At 51.0% G+C, this 19364-nt stretch overlaps 4 protein-coding genes across 4 annotated transcripts; 1 reads left to right on the top strand and 3 right to left on the bottom strand.

Annotated features, from left to right (window-relative positions):
- Positions 1-1716: 1716 nt before the first annotated feature.
- Positions 1717-4235, bottom strand: COL26b_012686 (uncharacterized protein; the record flags this gene model as incomplete). The annotated part of the gene is made up of 3 exons (XM_053185325.1): positions 1717-2033; positions 3297-3396; positions 3453-4235. 3 exons carry the CDS (start codon positions 4233-4235, stop codon positions 1717-1719), a joined length of 1200 nt encoding a protein of 399 aa, XP_053030724.1.
- Positions 4236-6673: 2438 nt separating this feature from the next.
- COL26b_012685 (uncharacterized protein) lies at positions 6674-7120 on the top strand (the record flags this gene model as incomplete). The annotated part of the gene is made up of 1 exon (XM_053185324.1): positions 6674-7120. The coding sequence occupies one exon, from the start codon at positions 6674-6676 to the stop codon at positions 7118-7120; it is 447 nt and encodes a 148-aa protein (XP_053030723.1).
- A 297-nt stretch (positions 7121-7417) lies between these two features.
- Positions 7418-14985, bottom strand: COL26b_012684 (Type I Iterative PKS; the record flags this gene model as incomplete). Its single annotated transcript, XM_053185323.1, has 4 exons — positions 7418-8858; positions 8917-9617; positions 9673-11741; positions 11961-14985. 4 exons carry the CDS (start codon positions 14983-14985, stop codon positions 7418-7420), a joined length of 7236 nt encoding a protein of 2411 aa, XP_053030722.1.
- A 2101-nt stretch (positions 14986-17086) lies between these two features.
- Positions 17087-18573, bottom strand: COL26b_012683 (uncharacterized protein; the record flags this gene model as incomplete). The annotated part of the gene is made up of 5 exons (XM_053185322.1): positions 17087-17288; positions 17354-17599; positions 17652-17853; positions 17934-18392; positions 18501-18573. 5 exons carry the CDS (start codon positions 18571-18573, stop codon positions 17087-17089), a joined length of 1182 nt encoding a protein of 393 aa, XP_053030721.1.
- Between the last annotated feature and the right edge of the window lie 791 nt (positions 18574-19364).

Raw genomic sequence — 19364 nt, 5'->3', positions numbered from 1 at the left:
TAAGAAAACCTCTTAAAACATTCAGTCCTGAAAAATGTGTAACAGCGGAAAACCACGCTAGGTAAACGACGATCTGCCAGTGACAAGCATCGAGACCGCACTTCAACAGCATATAGCCGCTGACTAGGATTCCGATTCCGGTGACAATTTGAATATCGCACAGAAGAATGATTGCCTATGCCTCAGCGAGTAATGTCAGTACCAATCTCTTTGCCACAGTAATTACTACTTATCCTCACTTCATCGAACGCAGCTCGAAGTCGCTCGCGTGTGCCGGGCATCAGTAGCGACGGCTTTCGTAACCAGGCGATTAATCTTTTGTCAATCGGATTTGGCTTCCAATGGGGGTTCTCAGCACCTTCATGGGCAGTGATGCGGTTTTTGAACGGATTTTCGCTTGGGTCAAACGCCAGAAAGTAGCTGATAGTGACCAGCAAAAGAACGAGATAAGCGGTCCCGATAAACCCTACGAGTACCTAAAGGGCAAAGCATGAGCAAAAATGCAATAAACCTAAGTTACTCAAAATACGATATGGCTTGCTTACCCCTGTGCCCGAGATGTCTGCGTAAGGTTCAAGGGGGTCCCCCTTCAAGTTGTCGCAATCGATCGCATGACAGAAGCTAGCGTTCGACATCGTGTCGCGTGTTGGATTGGATTGCTGTTGATTGCAAGCAATTGATATAACTTAATGGGGAAGAATCAAGCCAAGCGAACGTTTGATATTGGCAAACAAAGAAAGGCTGATTGCCAGAGGACTGATGTTTCGTTTCACTACAAGAGCATCGCCGGAATCCTTGCGTGGAAAGTAACTTAGAGGTAATCTGGAGTCAATGATATAGTCAAAAGGAAAGCATTCACAGCTGATCAAAAGCCAGAGTGTCCATTTCGGAAAATCCGAGACACCTGTTCGACTGCCAATCATAGAGCCAATCCAGATAACACAGTATGATGTGATTCATGACGGGGGCTTGAGACATAATCCAAGTCACGAACCAAGTGCCTCCGAAGAGAGGTATGCGCAATCTGTGCATTGTCGTGTAGGGAAAATAGCGTGATTGGTGGAAGTAAGACATTACCTTTGCCTGGGGCTGCTGTTTCTCAGTGAAATACTGTTGGGTCACATACTGATTGTTTGGTGCAGTATTGGAGCTTTCTCTGTCCTTAGCACTTGAGCAGCGAAAGGATTGCGAAAGACACGAGGCACCAACTCGATAGAGATCTGGTCCTTTCCCCAATTGATAATGAATCTTGCCTTCCATTCTCTCAAATGTGAGCTCACCTGAAGTAGGATCCCCGATCCTCTCTTAGTGTCGGACAATCTTACACTTGGAAAGGCTAGAAAGTATCAGGTACCACTACGACAATCTCATAGATATGAGCTGAACTATTCGGGAGATCGTTGACGCGGCTAGTTGGTTTGGATAACGTCCATGCGGGTTGCAGGTTGAGTTAAATGTTTGGTGCATGGGAATGTCAGAACACGACGATAAGCTTTAGCCTCCGTTTCCACGAGATCGATGATAAAGTCTCACTTGTTGCATAGACCTTTACATGATATACTTTCAATGTATCGCCACAAAATACCATCCCTGTGCAAACGCAATAGTGTAATTAAGAGACGACTGAAAATGGAAGCAGTCTTATATTTAGCTAGAGTATCTCCGAGATTGGGTATCCATAATATGCGAATTGATTCTTTATTGATGTTCCCCCCCTCAACACTTGTCGCCAACCACAGCCTTAGCCTCGAAGACACCATCGTTGAAGGTGAAGTCCTTGGTATTTCCGTGCACGCAGTTGCAGCGGTAGTTGATCTGCGTAATGGTGGTTTGGAAGTTGATGTTGCTCAAGGTACCGCCCAGGTTCGTGCACTGGGATCCGAGTGCCGCTTCGACGTAGGCCGTCGTGCACTTTGGTGACCATGTTCCGTCCTTAGCAATGATGCAGCTTCCAGAGTAGCTCATTCTCCGGGGGTCGCCATGGGCTGCGGAGACAAGCGCAGGAAGAAGGACAAGGAGGTTGATGAGTTGCACTGAGTCAAGTTAGGTTTGTCTGTGATTGCGCTAGGCAAGAGGCTGAATGAATGCTTACTAGTTGCGGTTACTGTTGGATGTCAATTGAGTTATTGCCAGAAGAGGTTGAGGAGTGGTTCGGATGAGACTGCCAAGTTTAAATAAGGTGAGATGGGATGAGCAGATGGCAGCCCGGAACAATATGCCGATGATTACTTATTGCAATTGAGAACAGAGTTCAGCACCGACCTAGTTTGTTCGTTGGTAACTTCCGCGGATGCCGTAGGATGTCCCAGGTAATATCAGTTCCGGGTTGATTGACATGACATGTGGAGAGCAATTCAACTCAGCGCCTTACGGCGAGTCAGCGGCGGAATGACTGCAGCCTGGTCTGTGATTTTCTGCGGAAGGAGCTGTTGCGAAAGTGAGAAGCGCCCTATTTTTCGCGAGTGTTAGAAAGTGGATGCTTCGCCTCAAACTTTAACATATTAATTAACACAACTCTCACTAGGGACTCTGGGGACTTTCGTCACGAGACACGGCACAGACCGCGACGCAGACGACATGAATATAAATATCTCGGCATGTCCTCGTGAGCCGGACTACTCCGTGAGGAGAAGGTGAAGTTTAACTCAGAGAATGAACAATATTGGAGAATTCAGAGCAGAACCTTCCAACCAAAGCCACATTCGGATACACGAACAGATTGGGACAATGGTATCGTCTTCCAAAGAACCCACCGACTTCTACTCTTGTCAAAAAGCACGGTCTAGTCGCGCAAAGCTCAGCGACATCAGTCCTGCCGTACGTGGTCATGTTCTCTGTGCCTTACGAACGAAGTAATTTCTTCAATATCCTTTTGACGAATGGAACCTTCCTGTCTTCGTCCTCTTGCTCGGCGGAGTAAAAACGTCGGTCAGAGTCAAGGTCAATCGATCGGCTATCAAGCCAACGACGACCGCCATAAAAGAACTTGGCAGCGATATAGATGATGATGCCGACCGGTACCGAGACATAGGTCGAGAAGAAAGATTTCGCCGACGTCTCACCGTTGAAGGGCCAGACGGCCAGGTAGAATTGGACAATCGTCAGTATGATGCACCATGTTAAGCCCCAGTAAGCTGCCCATGGCCAAGTCTTCGTTCTCCATGGCAGGGCATTGACACTTCGTCCTTGAACTTTCCAGGCATGTCTCATGCGGATATGGGAAAGGCAGATCATCGACCATCCGAAAAGTGTAAAAAGCGAGACGAGACTTGACAACCAGCTGAAGACTTCCGCACCCGTGTGACTGGCGTTGAGATACGAGAGTCCACCGCCGATTAGCAGTGTCGGTGTTAAAGTATACCAAGGTCTTCCCCGCCGGTCTGCCTTCTTCATCCACTGTAACAAGACGCGATTAGTCAAAATTTCGGAAGCATACAAACAGCAGGACTCACAGATGGGGCCATGCCAATCTCAGACAGCCCAACGAGTGTCCGGGATCCCGCATACGCATTGATACTACCGGAAGAGAGAACCGAAAGGAATATGACAGCGTTCATCATATGGGCCAACGGCTCCAGACCGGCGTTCCTGAAGGCGATCACGAATGGTGATGCGTCTGTGGCATGGGCTCCGCTACCAAAGAGGTTCGAGTCGGAAGGGGACACGGTGATGGTGATCATCAAGGAGCCCATCAGATAAAACATGGCAAGGCGGAGTGCGATGGACTTGACTGCCTTTGGAACCGCCTTCTTCGGGTTGCTGAGCTCAGCTGCGACAAGACCTGTCGTTTCCGACCCAGACAGAGCAAAAATGCACACTGGCATGACAGTCAAGAAACCCCTGAAGCCGTTCAAGAACGGTGCTTCGTTCCAGTATCTAAAACCGATTGCCTCATGATTAGGTGCCCCGCCTGCTGAAATGACGATTGAGGCGATGATGACGACAAAGATCCAGCCGAACTTGATGGCCGCCATGACGACCTCAACCTCGGCGAAGACCGTAACTGCACCAACGTTGATCAGGGCGATGACGACCCAAAAAATTGAGATCCATGCGGCCTTGGGCACTGACGTGTTCCAGAAGGACAAAACGGTGACGATGCCCTGTAGCTCGTTGGCGACGGCAATCCAGTAGTTGAACCAGTAGCACCATCCCAACGCGAATCCAGCGGCTGGGTCCACGAATTTGTTCGTCCATTGGACAAAAGCGGAGGGGAGGGGGTACATCACGGCCATTTCCCCAATGGACTGTGAGACTGCCCAAACCATGGAGCTGGCTATGATGACTGGAGTTTTGGTTGCCCTAGTCAGCGTCCAAGTTGCAAGCAAAATTTGCCTAGAAGGGCTCACTGGGGAGGGCATTCAGACAGGACGTTGCAGAAGTACTCACATCCGATGAATAATGAAGCTGGACCACCCGCAACTAGCCCTTTGCCACTTCCGAGCCATAGGCCCATTCCGATCGACGAGCCTATCCCGATCATTGTGATATGCCGGTTTCCAAGTCTTCTTTGTAGTTGTGAGTCGGCGCCGTGGTCAATGTCAAGCATGCTGGTTTTCCGGGTCGACTCATTGTCGCGTCGCCCGACCTCAACATCCTCTTGAGTCTTCACCTTCATTGTCGACAGGTATCAATCTTCGATAGTATCACGAAAGACCAAATGACGTATCCTGTAGTTTGTCGATAATCTGGAGTTGGTCTGTCCAGGACTGGTCTCGGGACATCTGTCATTCGGATTGATGAGTTTTGAAACAGCTCTACTGCATGATGAGTGGTATGCGATAGCTTCGCACTTTGTTGCGCATCACCCGAGAACCCGTCTAGATAAAGGAGAGAGGGGGCGGAAGATAAGAGATACGGTTGTCAAGCACTAGGGGTCAGATAAGGGTATATCGATCTGGATCTGTCCGAGCTTTGCGGGGTTATAACTGGCGGGTATAGAGTCTTTCTGACCTGCTTCTCCTTTGACCGGGCCACGGCCCGAGGCGAGGAACCTGCCTGTGGTGATTTGCGAACGTTGATAAGAAGCAAGCCAGTTTGTGGGGACCGGAAGTTTGATAGGAAGGTCCAACTGTGTGGAGTCTATAGATAAAGGTTTAATTATCGTTGGGGGTCAGACACAACTTCATACTTCCGGTCTGGGTAAGGTTTACGGGTTGGACCTGCTTCAAAATTTCAGACCATGGACCTACATGAATCCCTCTTAGACAGTGAAAAAGAACACGCGGGGTAACTATCAACTGGCCAAGAATGGTCCGGTTTAGTTCCCTCGTCTCCAATAACAATCAACTGCCGCATCCGAAAATCTGGGGTAAGTCGGCCGAGCCCCCGCAATCAGCCGATTCAAGACCAACCGGGCAGGCGTGAGTTTCCTATCACATCCTGTTTAGGCAATCTGACCCCCACGTAAGCGAAAGTCACAGAGTCAGAGATGCGGGACTTCAGATCAGCAACCTCTGCAGGCGATGTCCTGCGACGCGTTTTCTTTTTCGTTTCCAACACGCTTTCTCGTGGAGGCCATTCTACTTGGATAACTCGAATCAGCTCGCAGCGCCGGCTCAGTTTTTGAAAACTTGTAGGTTCGCAACTGAGGCTCACATTACGATCGATTTGGTTCATTTGGGCGGGAAAAAGACAAGTATGGTTTGAAACAGTGACCCATTCTTCGAGTTGTCGCAAACAGCATTAGCATAACGCTTTGGGCCGCACTGACACGTTTGGCGGTTTTATGGAGGAGATCATCAGTATTGCAGCGATGAGGATGCTCAGAGATGAGCTGAAAGGCTTGTTGAGCTGGGCGGACATGATTGCGACCAGAGCCACAGAGGCTGGTGAGCAATCGTGCCTCAAATCCATGTCATCTTATGTGTTGTTACTCTCTTGCCCGCATCTGGTCTAATAGCTGTTGTTCTATTTCAAAAGTTTTGTTATTTCTTTGTATAATATTTTCACCTCTCTTGTTCTTTGGTATCCTCCTTGTTGTTATCGTCCGTATCCTTGCACCTATTATTTCTCTGCCTCTATTACCCCCGTCGCCCTTGCCTTCGTCTATACCCACTTCCCGCCCGGTTAGGAAACTTTATTGATAAGCCGTCCGAAGGTTTATATAAGTCTCGATGGGGAGAGGTCTCTGTGAAACCGGCCCTGAATATGTTGAGTAATCCCTGTTGTCCGTCCGGAACAAGACGGAATTCGCTTATCAAGCGCAGTCTCGAACACAATAATAACCCCCGAGGGAGCGCATGACACTGATTGGGTGTGTTTTCGTCTGAACATCATCGTCGGAACTCGTAAAACCAAAGCCCGCCGAAATCCGCTGAGGAACAAAGTAGAGTGCCGGCTTACTGTCAAGTTCCAGCCAGAAAACTAATTACTGATTATTGATCTGCTAGGGTACCGCAGATTTGATTGATGCGCGCGACCTTGTATGGCTTGCGGCTGGGATTCAAGTAGGTGGCTTGACCCACGATCAGTAATCACGAAGTGACCCAAGAGGCGTGCGTACGCCTACTCCTCTGGCAGAGTTGCAACTCACGTGAAAGAAGAACAATCAACATATAATTAAGCAGTGGGACATTGAAGCCTTTGTGTAAGTGTTCTCTTCGCATTCAATCTGCACGACTTATTTTCATCAAGACTTCAAAATTCCGACCAAACTACTAATCTTCTCAACATGCCTCTCTGGCTCATTTACCACCCACCTAACGTCTTCATCGACGACGAGACCAAACGCGCTCTTTCCAAGGACATCACCAGTTTCTACACCAGCTTTGGCCTTCCAGCTTTCTATGTGGTTGTTAACTTCATCAAGCTGCAACCCAACGATATCTGGGTGGGAGGAAAGCCCAGAACTAGCGATACCTTCATAAGAATCACCGTGGATCATATTGCTGTGACGCTTCCAAACAATGACGAAAGTTACAAACGCACCACGGATGGCCTTCACCAGATCTTGAAGCCGCACATCGAGGACAAGGGTTACGACTGGGAGTTTCATATCAATGAGACGGAAAGAAGACTTTGGATGATCAATGGGATGTACCCGCCGCAGTGGAAAAGTGAGGGAGAGAAGCTTTGGTTCGAAGAGAACAGACCGGTTGCGTTGGATCCATCGAAGTAAAGCCACGGGCATCTTCGCAGGCCAGCTGGTTCAGACACGACATGGGGCTGCCCCTGTCTACGGCCACGCGACCAGAAGCTCGAGCGAGGGAGAGATAATCAATGAAAACCGCCTAAATTTCCAATGTTTGCGAGGCTATGCCTTCTGTGAATCTAACTCCTCCGATGACGAGGACGATAATAACGACGACGATGACGGCAGTGCGTATAAGGTAGAAGCCGCGGGAAAAGTAGTTGCTCCAGCACAGAAGAATTCGGGCTATCTCTTATCTATGACAACCGGGAGCTATTCAAGTTCTTAAGGCATCTTGAGCCTCAAGTAATCTTCAGTGCTATGCTTCTCCCCACTCTCAGTCTCCTGACTTGCATCAATCTGACTCTCCTTGAGACCCTTGGCTGCTCTCTCACCCAAGGCTAGCAAACTTCCCATGCCAAGAATTTCAAGCACACTAATATCAAATCCGAATACTCCCTTCCACCAGCTGCGCATCTCCACCGCAACGAGACTATCTAATCCAGCATCTTGAAGAGACATTTTCGCATCAATTTCGTCGTCGTTCTCTGCAGGCTTCAGTAGAAGTCGGAAAAGCTGTCCGCCGATTTGTCTCGCCAAGAAGACAGGGGCTTCAGGGGATGAAAGAAGTAGGGGATCTGTCAACGTGGAAGTGAGAAACTTCTGGAGGGCACTGGAATTGACCGTGTTGACTTCTGTTACCCTCCTCGCACCATCGGAGTTGTAGTAAACAGTCATGCGGCTATCTTCCTTCCAGATCACTCTGTTCGATGGATCCAAAAGAGAGGTGAGGCTTCGATGGCCTAGTATAAGCTGCGATGGGTTGAAGAAGGTCCTTGTAGGGATCTTGCTGAGTTGAGGGATCGGCTGATTGACCAGGACTGAAACTGCGTCAAGCAGCTGTGGAATCTTCACCCCATACATGCCTTGGGCGGTGAGCTTCTCCATCGTCACAGGGTTCTCTGCGAGGTACCCGTAATCTATCATTGCGCCAACGTCAATAGAAGCAGCAGCCATGCCAAGGCTGTGTCTGTACTGAACAAAAGCATCGAGAAAGGTATTGGCCCCTGCGTAATTGGCTTGGCCCTTCTGTCCAACAATGCCAGAAATCGAGCTGAAGAGGAGAAAGAAGTCCAGTTCAAGTCCACAACTGACACAGGCATTGTGCAGATTCCATGTTCCCAGAACCTTGGGGTCAACTGCGGTGGTCCACTCCTCGTGAGTCATCTTGGTGAAGCCCTGGTCTCGCAAGGTCATGGACATGTTGATGACACCTCTAGTCGGCTTCTGGGAAGTCACGATGGCTTTTTCGACATCAGCAAGGCTTGTGATGCTGCCCTTCACTGCTGATATCACGCAGCCTTGATCTTCCAGCTCTTTGAAGAAGTTTTGGTTCTCCTCCGTGTCGCCACCTTGCCGAGAAAGATAGACAAAGTGCCTGGCACCGTGCTCGACCATCCAATTTGATACGAGTCGACCGAGACCGCCAAGACCTCCCACGATGAGATAAGCTGAGTCGCCATCAAAGCTCGATTGGAACGAAGGGCTACAACCCGCGGTCTGGATTGCGGACAATCCGTCCATTTTCAACACAATCTTCCCGATATGCTGCCCCTTTTGCATATGACGAAAGCATTCTTCAGCAGCGTCAGCGTCAAATGTCTTTATAGGACGCAGAGCGGTGACATGACCTGTTTCGTAAAGCTCAACAATCTTCTTTAGTAGCCTGATCACTAATTAATAGCCGTACTTTCACATGGCGTAGCGCTATTGACGGGACTTACCTATTGCCCTTTTCGGGCTTCAACTCGATCAAATGTCCCAAATCCACGCCATGATAGCTTCGATTCATCTCGAATGGATTCAAAGCAAGTTTCCCGTTGCCGATGAAGTCACGTTTGCCGATTTCTATCATTCTGCCAAACTCGGCGACGCAGCTCCAAGACGCATGTAGAAGCTCGCCGCTTAGTGAGTTGAGAACTATGTCAACTCCCCTTCCGCCGGTTGCATCGAGGATATCTGGAAGGAACGATGCGTCGCGTGACTGGAAGATGTGATCTCTGGGCATCCCAAATGTAGACATAAGATACTTAGCCTTTTCTTCGCTACCAACGGTGCAGAATATTTCTGCTCCAGCCATCTTGCAGATTTGCATAGCAGCTAGGCCAACCCCACCGCAGGTTGAATGAATAAGGACTGAATCGCCGGATTCAAGGCGGCCGACCTCAAGGAGTCCATGGATGACGGTCGAGAAAACGCACGGCATTGTGGCTGCGTCCTCAAAACTAAGAGAATCTGGGATTTTCACGCAGAGTTTCTCCGAGATCGTGATACCAGTCGAGAAGCAACCGCCGCCAAAAACAAAGACTCTGTCACCAGGCGCAAGGGCGCGGACATTCGGCCCAATTTCACGGACGACGCCAGCTGCTTCAAGACCCATGCGGCTGTTGGCTGAGTCAACGATACCCATAGCAATGAGGACATCCTGTCTTGTGTTAGGGACGTTGATCGCTTATCATTATCAATGATGATTGACCTACCTTGAAGTTCATGCCAGCAGCCTTTGCGTCTATAATGACCTCGTCGTCAACAAGTTCTCTCTTGTACCGCGGAACCCAGGAGAGTGTACTCAGGCGACCATACTTTGCAATCAGCAGGTCACAATCACTGCGGTCATTAATATCAGGCTTATCAGGGCCCTCGTCGTCCTTGTCGCCCTCGTCGTCCTTGTCGCCCTTGCCGCCCTTTTTCTGAGACATAAGTTGTAGCTCTTCGCTGACGTTGATAGGATAGACCCTCGGAATTTGTACAACATCGTTGTGGATGCTATACTCATACTCGGGCTGGTATTTGGAGTTATTTCGGTGCCGCTGGAACTTGGCAAAGACTTTTGCGATCGTCGACAAAGAGCTTACGCCATCAACCTCGCATGTTGCCAAGTCGAGGCTGAGCTCACTCCTGATAGAGCGAGTAGTTCCAATGGTCTGGGCCCACCTCGGGTCTGAACATCTCAGTTGAGATGATCGAGTCAGCCAGAAGATTCCAGTGTGGGACTTTGAAGCGGCTGCGATGAGGTCCTGGAAGCTGCTCAGTGCCGGCGCGCTGATGTTCTCGAAAAAGGGGGCCTCCATATCAAGAGTGGCAATGATCTCGTGGCAGTCGACAGGCAAGCCATCCGCAATGTCGTGAAGATTTCCCTCCAGATTCAGCCGAGCAAGCTCACGTTTCAGATCTGCTGCAATGACAGCTGAACAAGAGTCGTGTAGGATCCCGACAGCAGTCTGCGGTGTTAGAGCCGCTGCTGGTCTTGCAGTCATGAAAGCAAGCAAATTGTTCGGTCGTTCGGAGTCGAAGGCAACATTTTCCAAGCTATCAAACCCGGAAGCCCGTAGCTCCATATCCCATCTATCGGATAAGACATGTGGTTGATCAGGTCGTCCGTCGTCTGCCCCTAACCACCATCCCGGGAGAACGGACATGACGAAATTCATGGGAAGTGCGTCATGTGATAGTTCTTCCATGTAAAGCCTGCCTTCAGGTTGCAACAGCTTGCGAACGTTCATGAGGGTTTCTCTCAAGCTGGGAGTTGCATGGAGGACATTGGCAGCGAGAATCAGGTCGTACGATGCTGGCTCAAACCCCTGGTCGACGGGGTCTTTGGAGATATCCAAGGATTTGAAAGTCATGTTGGGGTACTCCTTGAAGCGCTCCTGGGCCGCGGAGAAGAATCCTGCCGAGATGTCCGTGTAGGTGTACTCCGAGTATAGCAAAGCGCCAGTCGGACCGCGCAACCATTCCAACACCTTGTTCGTTGTGCCGCCGGTGCCTGCACCGATTTCAAGGACACGAAGATTCGGTTTCGAATGGCCCAGAGCCTGAAACAGCGGCACTCTATTCGTGATGTTCAGGGAGTTGTACACATTCGTGAGAACGTTGTCAGGCATCAGAATTTCCAATGGCTCGGTCTCTCCTCGAAAAATGGCGACGATATTGTCGAAAACCTTCTGCATTGCCACCACAAATGATCCAAATGGCCCAAATTCAGACACGGTAGGCTTGAAGACTTCCATGTCGATTGATGTCTGAGGTGGTGGTTGCTTCTTCATCCAACTGTAAAACCTTGCCAGATGCGGGATCGTCGTTTGAACGTCCCCGAGCCGGCTCAGCGCTCCCTCAATGTAGTTCAGGGCGAGCTGTTGTGTTCCCGCGAGGTTTCCCTGGTTGGGGTGGACCTCTATAAGATCTGATATTCTCAAGAAGTCGACATCAGGCTGCCAGAAGATTCGCGCGGCTGCGTGCGGATCAGGATCTCCTTCGCTGGCGTCATTTTCTAACGGGCTCAGCTTCACCCCCTTGAGAGAGAGGACTAGCCCGCCGTCGGAGGTTACACCGTGGCCTCCTCCACAAATAAGCCCCCGAGGTGTCTGGCTTGTACTGACTTCCATATCGATCTCGGAGTCGGTGTTGAAGATCTCGAGGGACTCAATGAAGGTTGGGACGTTCATCTTGTCCAGACCATGGCCAACTCCATTCACCGCAGCAACGCTGAAAAGCTGCAGAAAGAAGTCGATCTTCGTTGGATGAAGGGGATAGAATGTCTCATCCTTAACTGTATGCATTGCCGTGCCATGAGACCTGTGGTTGGTAGGGGAGCAGGTGACATGGTGAAGCCCTTGAAAATACGGGCCATAATTGGCGCCCACATTTCGAAGGGCTTGATACCACCTTCCTGGCCCAATTACCCTGGAAAGCTTCGTGGGGGGCCCTCGTGTCCGCCCGTCAGCCTCTTCCAAAGCCTTAACTTGACCACTGCAGTGTTTCAACCAACTCGAGCCGTTATGAGAAGTGATTGTGAACTCCCACCACGAGCCGTCCAGACTATCCGTCAACCTCTCCTTCTTCAAACTTGTGATGATTTCCGTGGATTTACTGTCGGCAAGCACCATTGCCATGTCAATGACAACGTTGCGCATCGCAAATCCAGCGAAAGTTCCGTGATGAAGCTGTCTTGCCGCTTCTCCAGCCATGCCGACGTAGCCGGCACATGGGAAGATGACGTCCCCCTTGATGTTGTGGTCTCGCACCCATGGAACATAATCCAGAGTGAAAACATTACGGAAAACCGGCTCACTATGGCTGCTTTCAGGAACCCGGACACCAAGTAATTCGTGCTTGGGGTACTTCCGGAATCTCCATTCATCGGAGATGCGGCTTGAGAACAGCAGAGAATGGTCGTGTTGCCAAGGATAGGTCGGCAAGTCAGTGACTACACGGGCATTGCCGTTCGGATTCGTGAGCCGATTGAAGTCAACGCTCACGCCTTGCTGCCACAGCTGGCCCAGAGCTGTCAAAAGGCTTTCTGTGGAGTCCATTGACCGGACAAGACAGGTTGCATACGAAAGCTCGAGAGATACTTTGGTCAAAATTTGTCGCAAGGGGCCGGCCATGGCTGAATGAGGACCAATCTCAAGGAACATGAGCTTACCACTGCTTTTGCTCTGATGCTCCGAGACTAAGCTCGTCACAGCTGCATCAAACAAGACAGGAGACTCAAGGTTCGATCGCCAGTAATTGGCGTCAGTCGCTTCGTCCTCTGGCAATCGCATGCCGGTGACCGAGGAGAAAAACAGTGGCTCAGAGTCTTCCGCTTTGATGTGATTACTCATGTAGGAAGAGGTTAACGACAGGTATCGCTCGCCTACTTCTTGCATGTGATGAGAGTGATACGCCTTCTCGACCTTCAAAAGTCGTGCCAGAACCTCGGGGTGGGCGGCTCGAATCTCGGAAAGAACGTTTTCAACCCGTTCTGCGTCTCCAGAGATCGTCACGCTTGAGGGAGAGTTCTCGCACGCGATGACAACACCAGGGATCAGGAAAGGGGCCGTCTTGGCTCGACCCATCCCGACAGCAGCCATCGCGCCGACTTTGGTAACTTCCGAAGACGCAATACCCCGGTAGTACGCTGCAATGATCGCCTCGTTAGCAGTGAGTCTTCCAGCGGCGTAAGCTGCCGCCATTTCTCCTGATGAATGGCCGACCACTGCAAAAGCTTGGATTCCGGCTGCCTCATACAGTGCGTCCACCAGTGCGACTTGGACGGCAGTGCAGACAGGCTGGGAGAGATAGGCCTTGTGCAAGTTGCTGATTTCTGCAGGCTTCAGGAGCTCATCGACCAGGGTCCAGGACGGACTATCAGGTAGAGCGCTCAAGACCTTGTCCATCTGTCGCATGGACTGGGTGAAAGTTTTGTTGCTCTGCAAGAGTTCGGCACCCATACGAGGCCATTGTGCACCTTGTCCAGTAAACACGAGCACAAGATCGGTTGAGGACGGAGACGTCTTGGAAAATGGTGATGTGAATTTCTCAGCTCCATTCTCCAATACAGAAAATGCTCGATGAGATAGATGAATGCGCCTCGACGATAAGGTGTACGCAATATCATCAAATGAGTCATCGTGTTGGCTGATGTACTTCTGGTTGTTGACGACTTGGCGTCTGAGAGAATCTGCGGTATTGGCTGAAAACACCATCAAGTGTGCTTGTCGTCTCGGTATAGTTGTCGTCTCGATGTTGGGCGGCAATGACGTCAGTCCGAGGAAACTCGCGGCAGATTCAATAACCACATGGGCGTTTGCGCCACCAATTCCGAAAGAGTTAACAGAGACCCGCTCAATACGGTCCTCGGGCCAAGGCGTAGGAACAACAGGTACTTTGAGGCCATTCCTGTCGAATGGAATCTTGGGGTTTGGAGTATCGAACTTGATGTTTGGCGGGATAGTCCGCTTCTCGAGGGCCATGATGGATTTGATCAACGAGGTGATCCCGGATGCTCCCTCGGAGTGACCAATGTTTGGTTTGCAAGATCCGATGTAGATCCCGGAAGTACCAAAAACCTTCGAAATTGCTGTTGTCTCAATTGGATCACCTGCAGCTGTGCCTGTGCCGTGGCATTCCACGAAGCCGGTGTTAGGGATGTCGGAATCGTCAATAGTCGCCATAGCATACGCTCGTCTGATCATAGCCTCATGGCTCTCAAAGCTCGGGATAGTCAGACTGGGCGTCTTTCCATCGGCGTTGCTTGAGGTTCCTCGGATCACAGCGCGGATCGGGTTTCCGTCACGAATAGCATCGCTGAGTCGTTTCACATATACGACGTTAACGGCCTCGCCACGGGCGTACCCGTCAGCTCCAGCATCGAAGGTCCGACAAGATCCATTCGGAGAAAGTACTCCTTGCTCAGACATGCTCACGAAGAGACCCGGAGCCATGATGAGGTTCGATCCGGCAACAATAGCAGCGTTGCACTGACCATTATTGATAGACATGCATGCTTCGTGTAGGCCAATGAGAGCCGAAGAACAACCAGTCCTGATTGTCATGCTGGGTCCCTTAAGATCGTACTCATAGCTAAGACGGTTCGAGAGCATGAAGTCACCATAGCCAGTGATCTTGTACTGGCCGACAACCTCGGTGTCTTTGGTGAGGGTCTCGAGCCAGTCCTCGCCGAAGCAGCCGACGAAGGTGCCGACCGTCTTGCCTCGATAGTCCGTCTCACCAGCGCTCTCCAAGCACTCTCGCGTGAGTTCAAGAAGAAGCCGTTGCTGAGGATCGGCTCGCTCGACCTCTGTCTTAGGCATCCGGAAGAACGTTGTATCTAGTGCAGCCAGATCAACAGATTCGTCTAGGAAGTACCCATACTGGGTCTTCATATGACCCGGCTTGCCAGACTCAGAGTAGTAGCTGAAAACGTTGAACCGTGACTCTGGAACTGGTCCACGGGCATCCTTCTTGTTGATGAGGAAATCCCAGAATTGTTCTGGAGTCGCGATGCCTCCCGGGAGTCTCAGAGCCATCCCGCAAATGGCGATCGGCTCTGCTGCGCCCATTGAGCCATCTGCCCACGAAGACTGCCCATTCACCTGGAAGATCAGTTTCAAAATATCATTCTGTGTGAAAAGTTCCACGACCCACCTCGGACGTATCCGTTGAGGCATCCATAAATGGGGCCATAGTAACGTTCAAATTCTTCTTTTCTCTGATATGCTGTGATGGACTGTCGGGAAAGATGTCTGCAAGAAATGAAGAGTAAACCGGTTGTTGAGAAGAACCCTGTTATTTGAAGTTCGCTAATAAGACGTGATCTGGTCTTAAGGAATCCAAGATGCAGCCTCCGTCAGTCACCGCAACCTCTATTTACTAAATACAGACTGGTTAGACTTGGTGAGTCAGGGGTATCCAATCCAGGGGCGTTGTGCCTCTTGTTATCAGCACTAAGTACAAACATTGTCTTGGACATTGATAATATGCCAAGCCGACATTGGATTCTACCAGCCTCGATGCCACGATGCATGGGAAGCTGAATCGACTATTGAGCGGCACAGGGCATGCTGCATATTCTCGGCTATTTGATATGCCAATTCGTAGACGATCATGAATCCAACGTCAGCTGTGGCTGTCGAAACATCTATCATGTTATCTTAAATAGCCTTTTGTGAAGATCTGGGCACACGTCAGCACAGCTGAGAAAAACATTGGCATGCGCCGCATTAGTACATACCAAACGGCCAATCTCAACGCTCTCGCTTCGGGCCGTATTCGATGGGTTTGAGTGATGACAGCGCACTCTATCTCGTTGCAGTCCGAGCCAAGACCACGGCCTGGAGTCTTTCTATCCGGGCGGATGCTTCTAGCTAACCGGGTGGGCACTGGATATACGGCGATAGGGACGATCGACGATATTAAAGATAATAACGACGACGACGACGACGACGATAATAACAGGGAAAGATAGGAGGATAGGAACAGCAACTATAGTAGTAAAAGTTAATCGAGATAAGATAAACTATTAGGCCTAATATAGGTAGTTATCTGCCCGTTTACCTAGTAGTATCCGCCCGGATAGCAAGACTCACGGCCTGAGACCCCGTGCTGCTCTTCAAGCAGTTTCCACTACACCTGCTGCACCTTCACATAGCCGACTGCTTGACCAGATAAGGCCATGGAAGCGGGTGAAGATCGCAATGGGTGCAATTGTGTGATGGGACTTTGGTCTTCAAAGGTTCTCCAAGATACAGTAGCTCGAGCGGCACAGAACGTATGTAATCGGAGGATTGGGGGGCTATCAGAAGAATCGGGATCTCAACGGGCTAGCGGCTCGGCCCCCACGACCGTTTTCGGTAACACAGAGTACCGTGCCGCATCGCCGTGTGGTGGGTCCGAGCCGGTCAAAGTCGGAGGCGGCCGCCCATGATGGGGCACCGCGGCAAATTTCTGCCCACGAGACATGCAAAGTCTGCCCCAAACACTATCAAGGGGATCCAAAAAGGAACGAAATTCTGGACCTGATCCGGTCATTCCGCTCCGTTTTCGACTTCGTCAGCTATGTGCATGTTTGTGAAGCATCCCTCGATTTCCAGGCGAGATGAGGTGTCAGGGTTCGAATGATTGACAACTGGCCAGAGAAAGCAACTTGTCGTTGAGAGCCCTATGGCAATCGACCGTTAGATCTGACAGATATCGTAATTGGATGCAGTACGCACCCGATCACCCACATGCAGCTGACGCAACGCTCCCCCAAAGTCCCTCCGGCCCCGACTTCGTACGGAAAGGACCAATCGCGTCGGCAAACGTATCAACGTTATGTCTCATTCAAAAGAAAGCATACATCCTCCCCTCATCAAAAGCTGCGCAAAAGCCCGAGCGCTTACGGGTGGAGGCGGTGGCCTCGTGGTCGGGCGCACAAGTTCCATCGCACCCACCACCGGTTAACCGCCAAGTACCGCTGCAGCAATGAAAAACGGAACAGATTTGCAGAAGGACCATCTCATGTGAATCATGATATATGCAGGAAAACGCTCTCAATAAACTCCAGTCACCGATACTCCGAAGCAGGGGTATAGCCCTCGTCGTCCTCCTCTCGCTTCCCGACTCGCCCCCTTACCCAGCCCCCTCGGGTCAGAACGGCTTCTGTCCGCTCCAAAAATGCATCTTGCCGTATGCATGGACGTTGGGATCTCTCATAGCATTGCGGCACTCAGCAAAAAGAACCTCCATCTCCACCTTGCTCCATCCAAGCAGCTCGAAGTGAATCGCGCCAACCACTGGGAAGAACTCTTCGCAGGCCGTGCGGTAGTACATGCCAACCAAGCGCATCGTCCTGAGCAGGCAAGATTAGTCAGAGGCGCATCCGAACCGTCCGTAAAACGAGTGCATGACACTTACTTATCTCTTGGCCAGGTGCCATACGGCAACTTCACTGTATGGTGCTGAATGTTGACGAAACCAGCCTCCTCGAGATATTGCCTTCCAAACACCGCGGCGTGGGAGTTGGTCCCAAACTTGGCAAATGCTTCTACCAGGTGGTTTGTGAAGCGGACGAGAGGCCAGTCTGCTGGCATCGTGCCGTCATCGCAGTGAACTTGACCGTCGACGTCTTGAAGCTCCACCCAAGCCCCTGGCTTCATGTGTCTGCGGTGATGTTAGTCTCTGGAGACAGATGCACTTTGGCGGCAGTTCTTACTCATAAGCGTTCTTCAACAGGCCCACCGGAGACTTTAAGACTGGAACCATGTTGCGCAGGTGAACAAAGTCAAAGTCCCTCCCATTCAACCAACTGTCTTCAACATCATCCACTAAGAATCTCACGTTCGGCGGCACCCAGACAGGTTGGATCGGGCTCAGGTCGAGACCAGTGACTTCGGCACTGGGGTAAATATCGCCCACTAGGATTTTGTTAGCTCTTCGGCCCCTTGCACCGCAGCTTATCAACGCTGGAACGCTTTCTTTCGAAGGAAATACTGACTTTCGATAGCCCAGATACCTGTCCCGGTACCAAGATCAATGATCTTTGCAGGGTTATCAACGATGGGCGCGAAGAACAGCCTCCCGTCCGTAACCTCCAACATCATGGCATGCAACATATCCTCGCGGTTCTGCTCTGTCTCGTCGTTGGGAATAGGATAGCGTCCATGGCGAAACTTGTGATAGCGCCGGCCGTTCTTGAAGCTGTGCTCGTAGACGCTCGACTTGAGCGACGTCGAATCGGTCTGGTCGCTTACAGACTCTTCGTCGAATACGCTGGGTTCAAACTCGTTCTCATCGTCTGTGCCGCCAGCTTCCAAAGGCTCTGGTTGGACTGGGATTTCGGCGGGGACGGGAGCTGGCGCCGGCTCGGGCGACGTCGATGTCGCAGGCGGGATGGCTTCGGCTCTGGGAGGTGCTACGGATGTCTGGTCGACGTTGGAGCTCGAGACTACCGGTTCTGTAGAAGCTTTGGTAAGGTCAACGCCTTATTATCCTCAGAAGAAGCTTCCCATTCTCAGGCGCAACCTCTCTGGCTGCGCAATGGGCGCACAAAGTTTCGACATACCTGCAGCCTGGCCACGACGCGGGCTCCCGTGAGGACTACCGCTAGGGCTAGCGGGCTTGCTTCCCGTGCCCATTGTCTCCTATCACGTAGCTTCAGCAGAAGCGCATGCAATTTTCGATCGCGATGTCCGGGTTGTGTCGTCGCAGACAGTGGGATGTGGTCGTGGGAAAGCTGTCTGATGTTGTTCACAGTTGAGCTGGCGGAACGAACACGAGCAAATGGCAACAATTTTGGTTGCGACGTTGCGTCGTAATCAACTGTTTTCGCTTCGACAGCTCTTAGTACCTCAATCCCGGACAGTCTTGATTAAACTTTCGTCGGACCATAAGCCGGCCTGGCACGAACGCGGGAAGTCGGTTCGAGTCAAGTCAGTGGAGGCGGGGTTCGCTGGGCGGTGGCCGGGTGCGCTGAAGGGCCCAGGCCTCGTCTTGCGCTTTTCAGCAAGCTTTACTAGCTCAGGAGCAGGGCTGAAAATGGTTCAAGATGTTGCTGGTATGATCCTTGTTCGCCAGAAGCTGATGGTTGGGAGGATTGGGCAATGAGGCGTTCGCGATCTTGATGTAGGGATGAAGAAAGAGAGACAAGACGGAGATCTGAGGAGGGAGTTTGACAAGAAAACCGGGAAGCTGGGCCCTTGAGAAGAGTCTATGACCATCTCGACCGCCCGCTGAAGGCCCTGGGAGCGATTGCCGAGCTAAGACAACAGACACAAGAACTAGTGTCTGGAATAGCGCGCCCAGGACCGGCAAGGTTTTCGCGGGCATGTCTCTTTTCTTCTTCTGTCTGGACTGACTGTGTCGCATGCATAATACGACAGCCCAATATGACTTGACGTGTTGCACTCGGATATGTGATCGCGCGCTA

The sequence above is a fragment of the Colletotrichum chrysophilum genome (assembly GCF_026319265.1).
Source record: "Colletotrichum chrysophilum strain AFK26 chromosome Unknown scaffold_186, whole genome shotgun sequence".
Lineage (NCBI taxonomy): Eukaryota > Fungi > Ascomycota > Sordariomycetes > Glomerellales > Glomerellaceae > Colletotrichum > Colletotrichum chrysophilum.
This window is presented reverse-complemented; position numbering and strand designations above follow the sequence as displayed.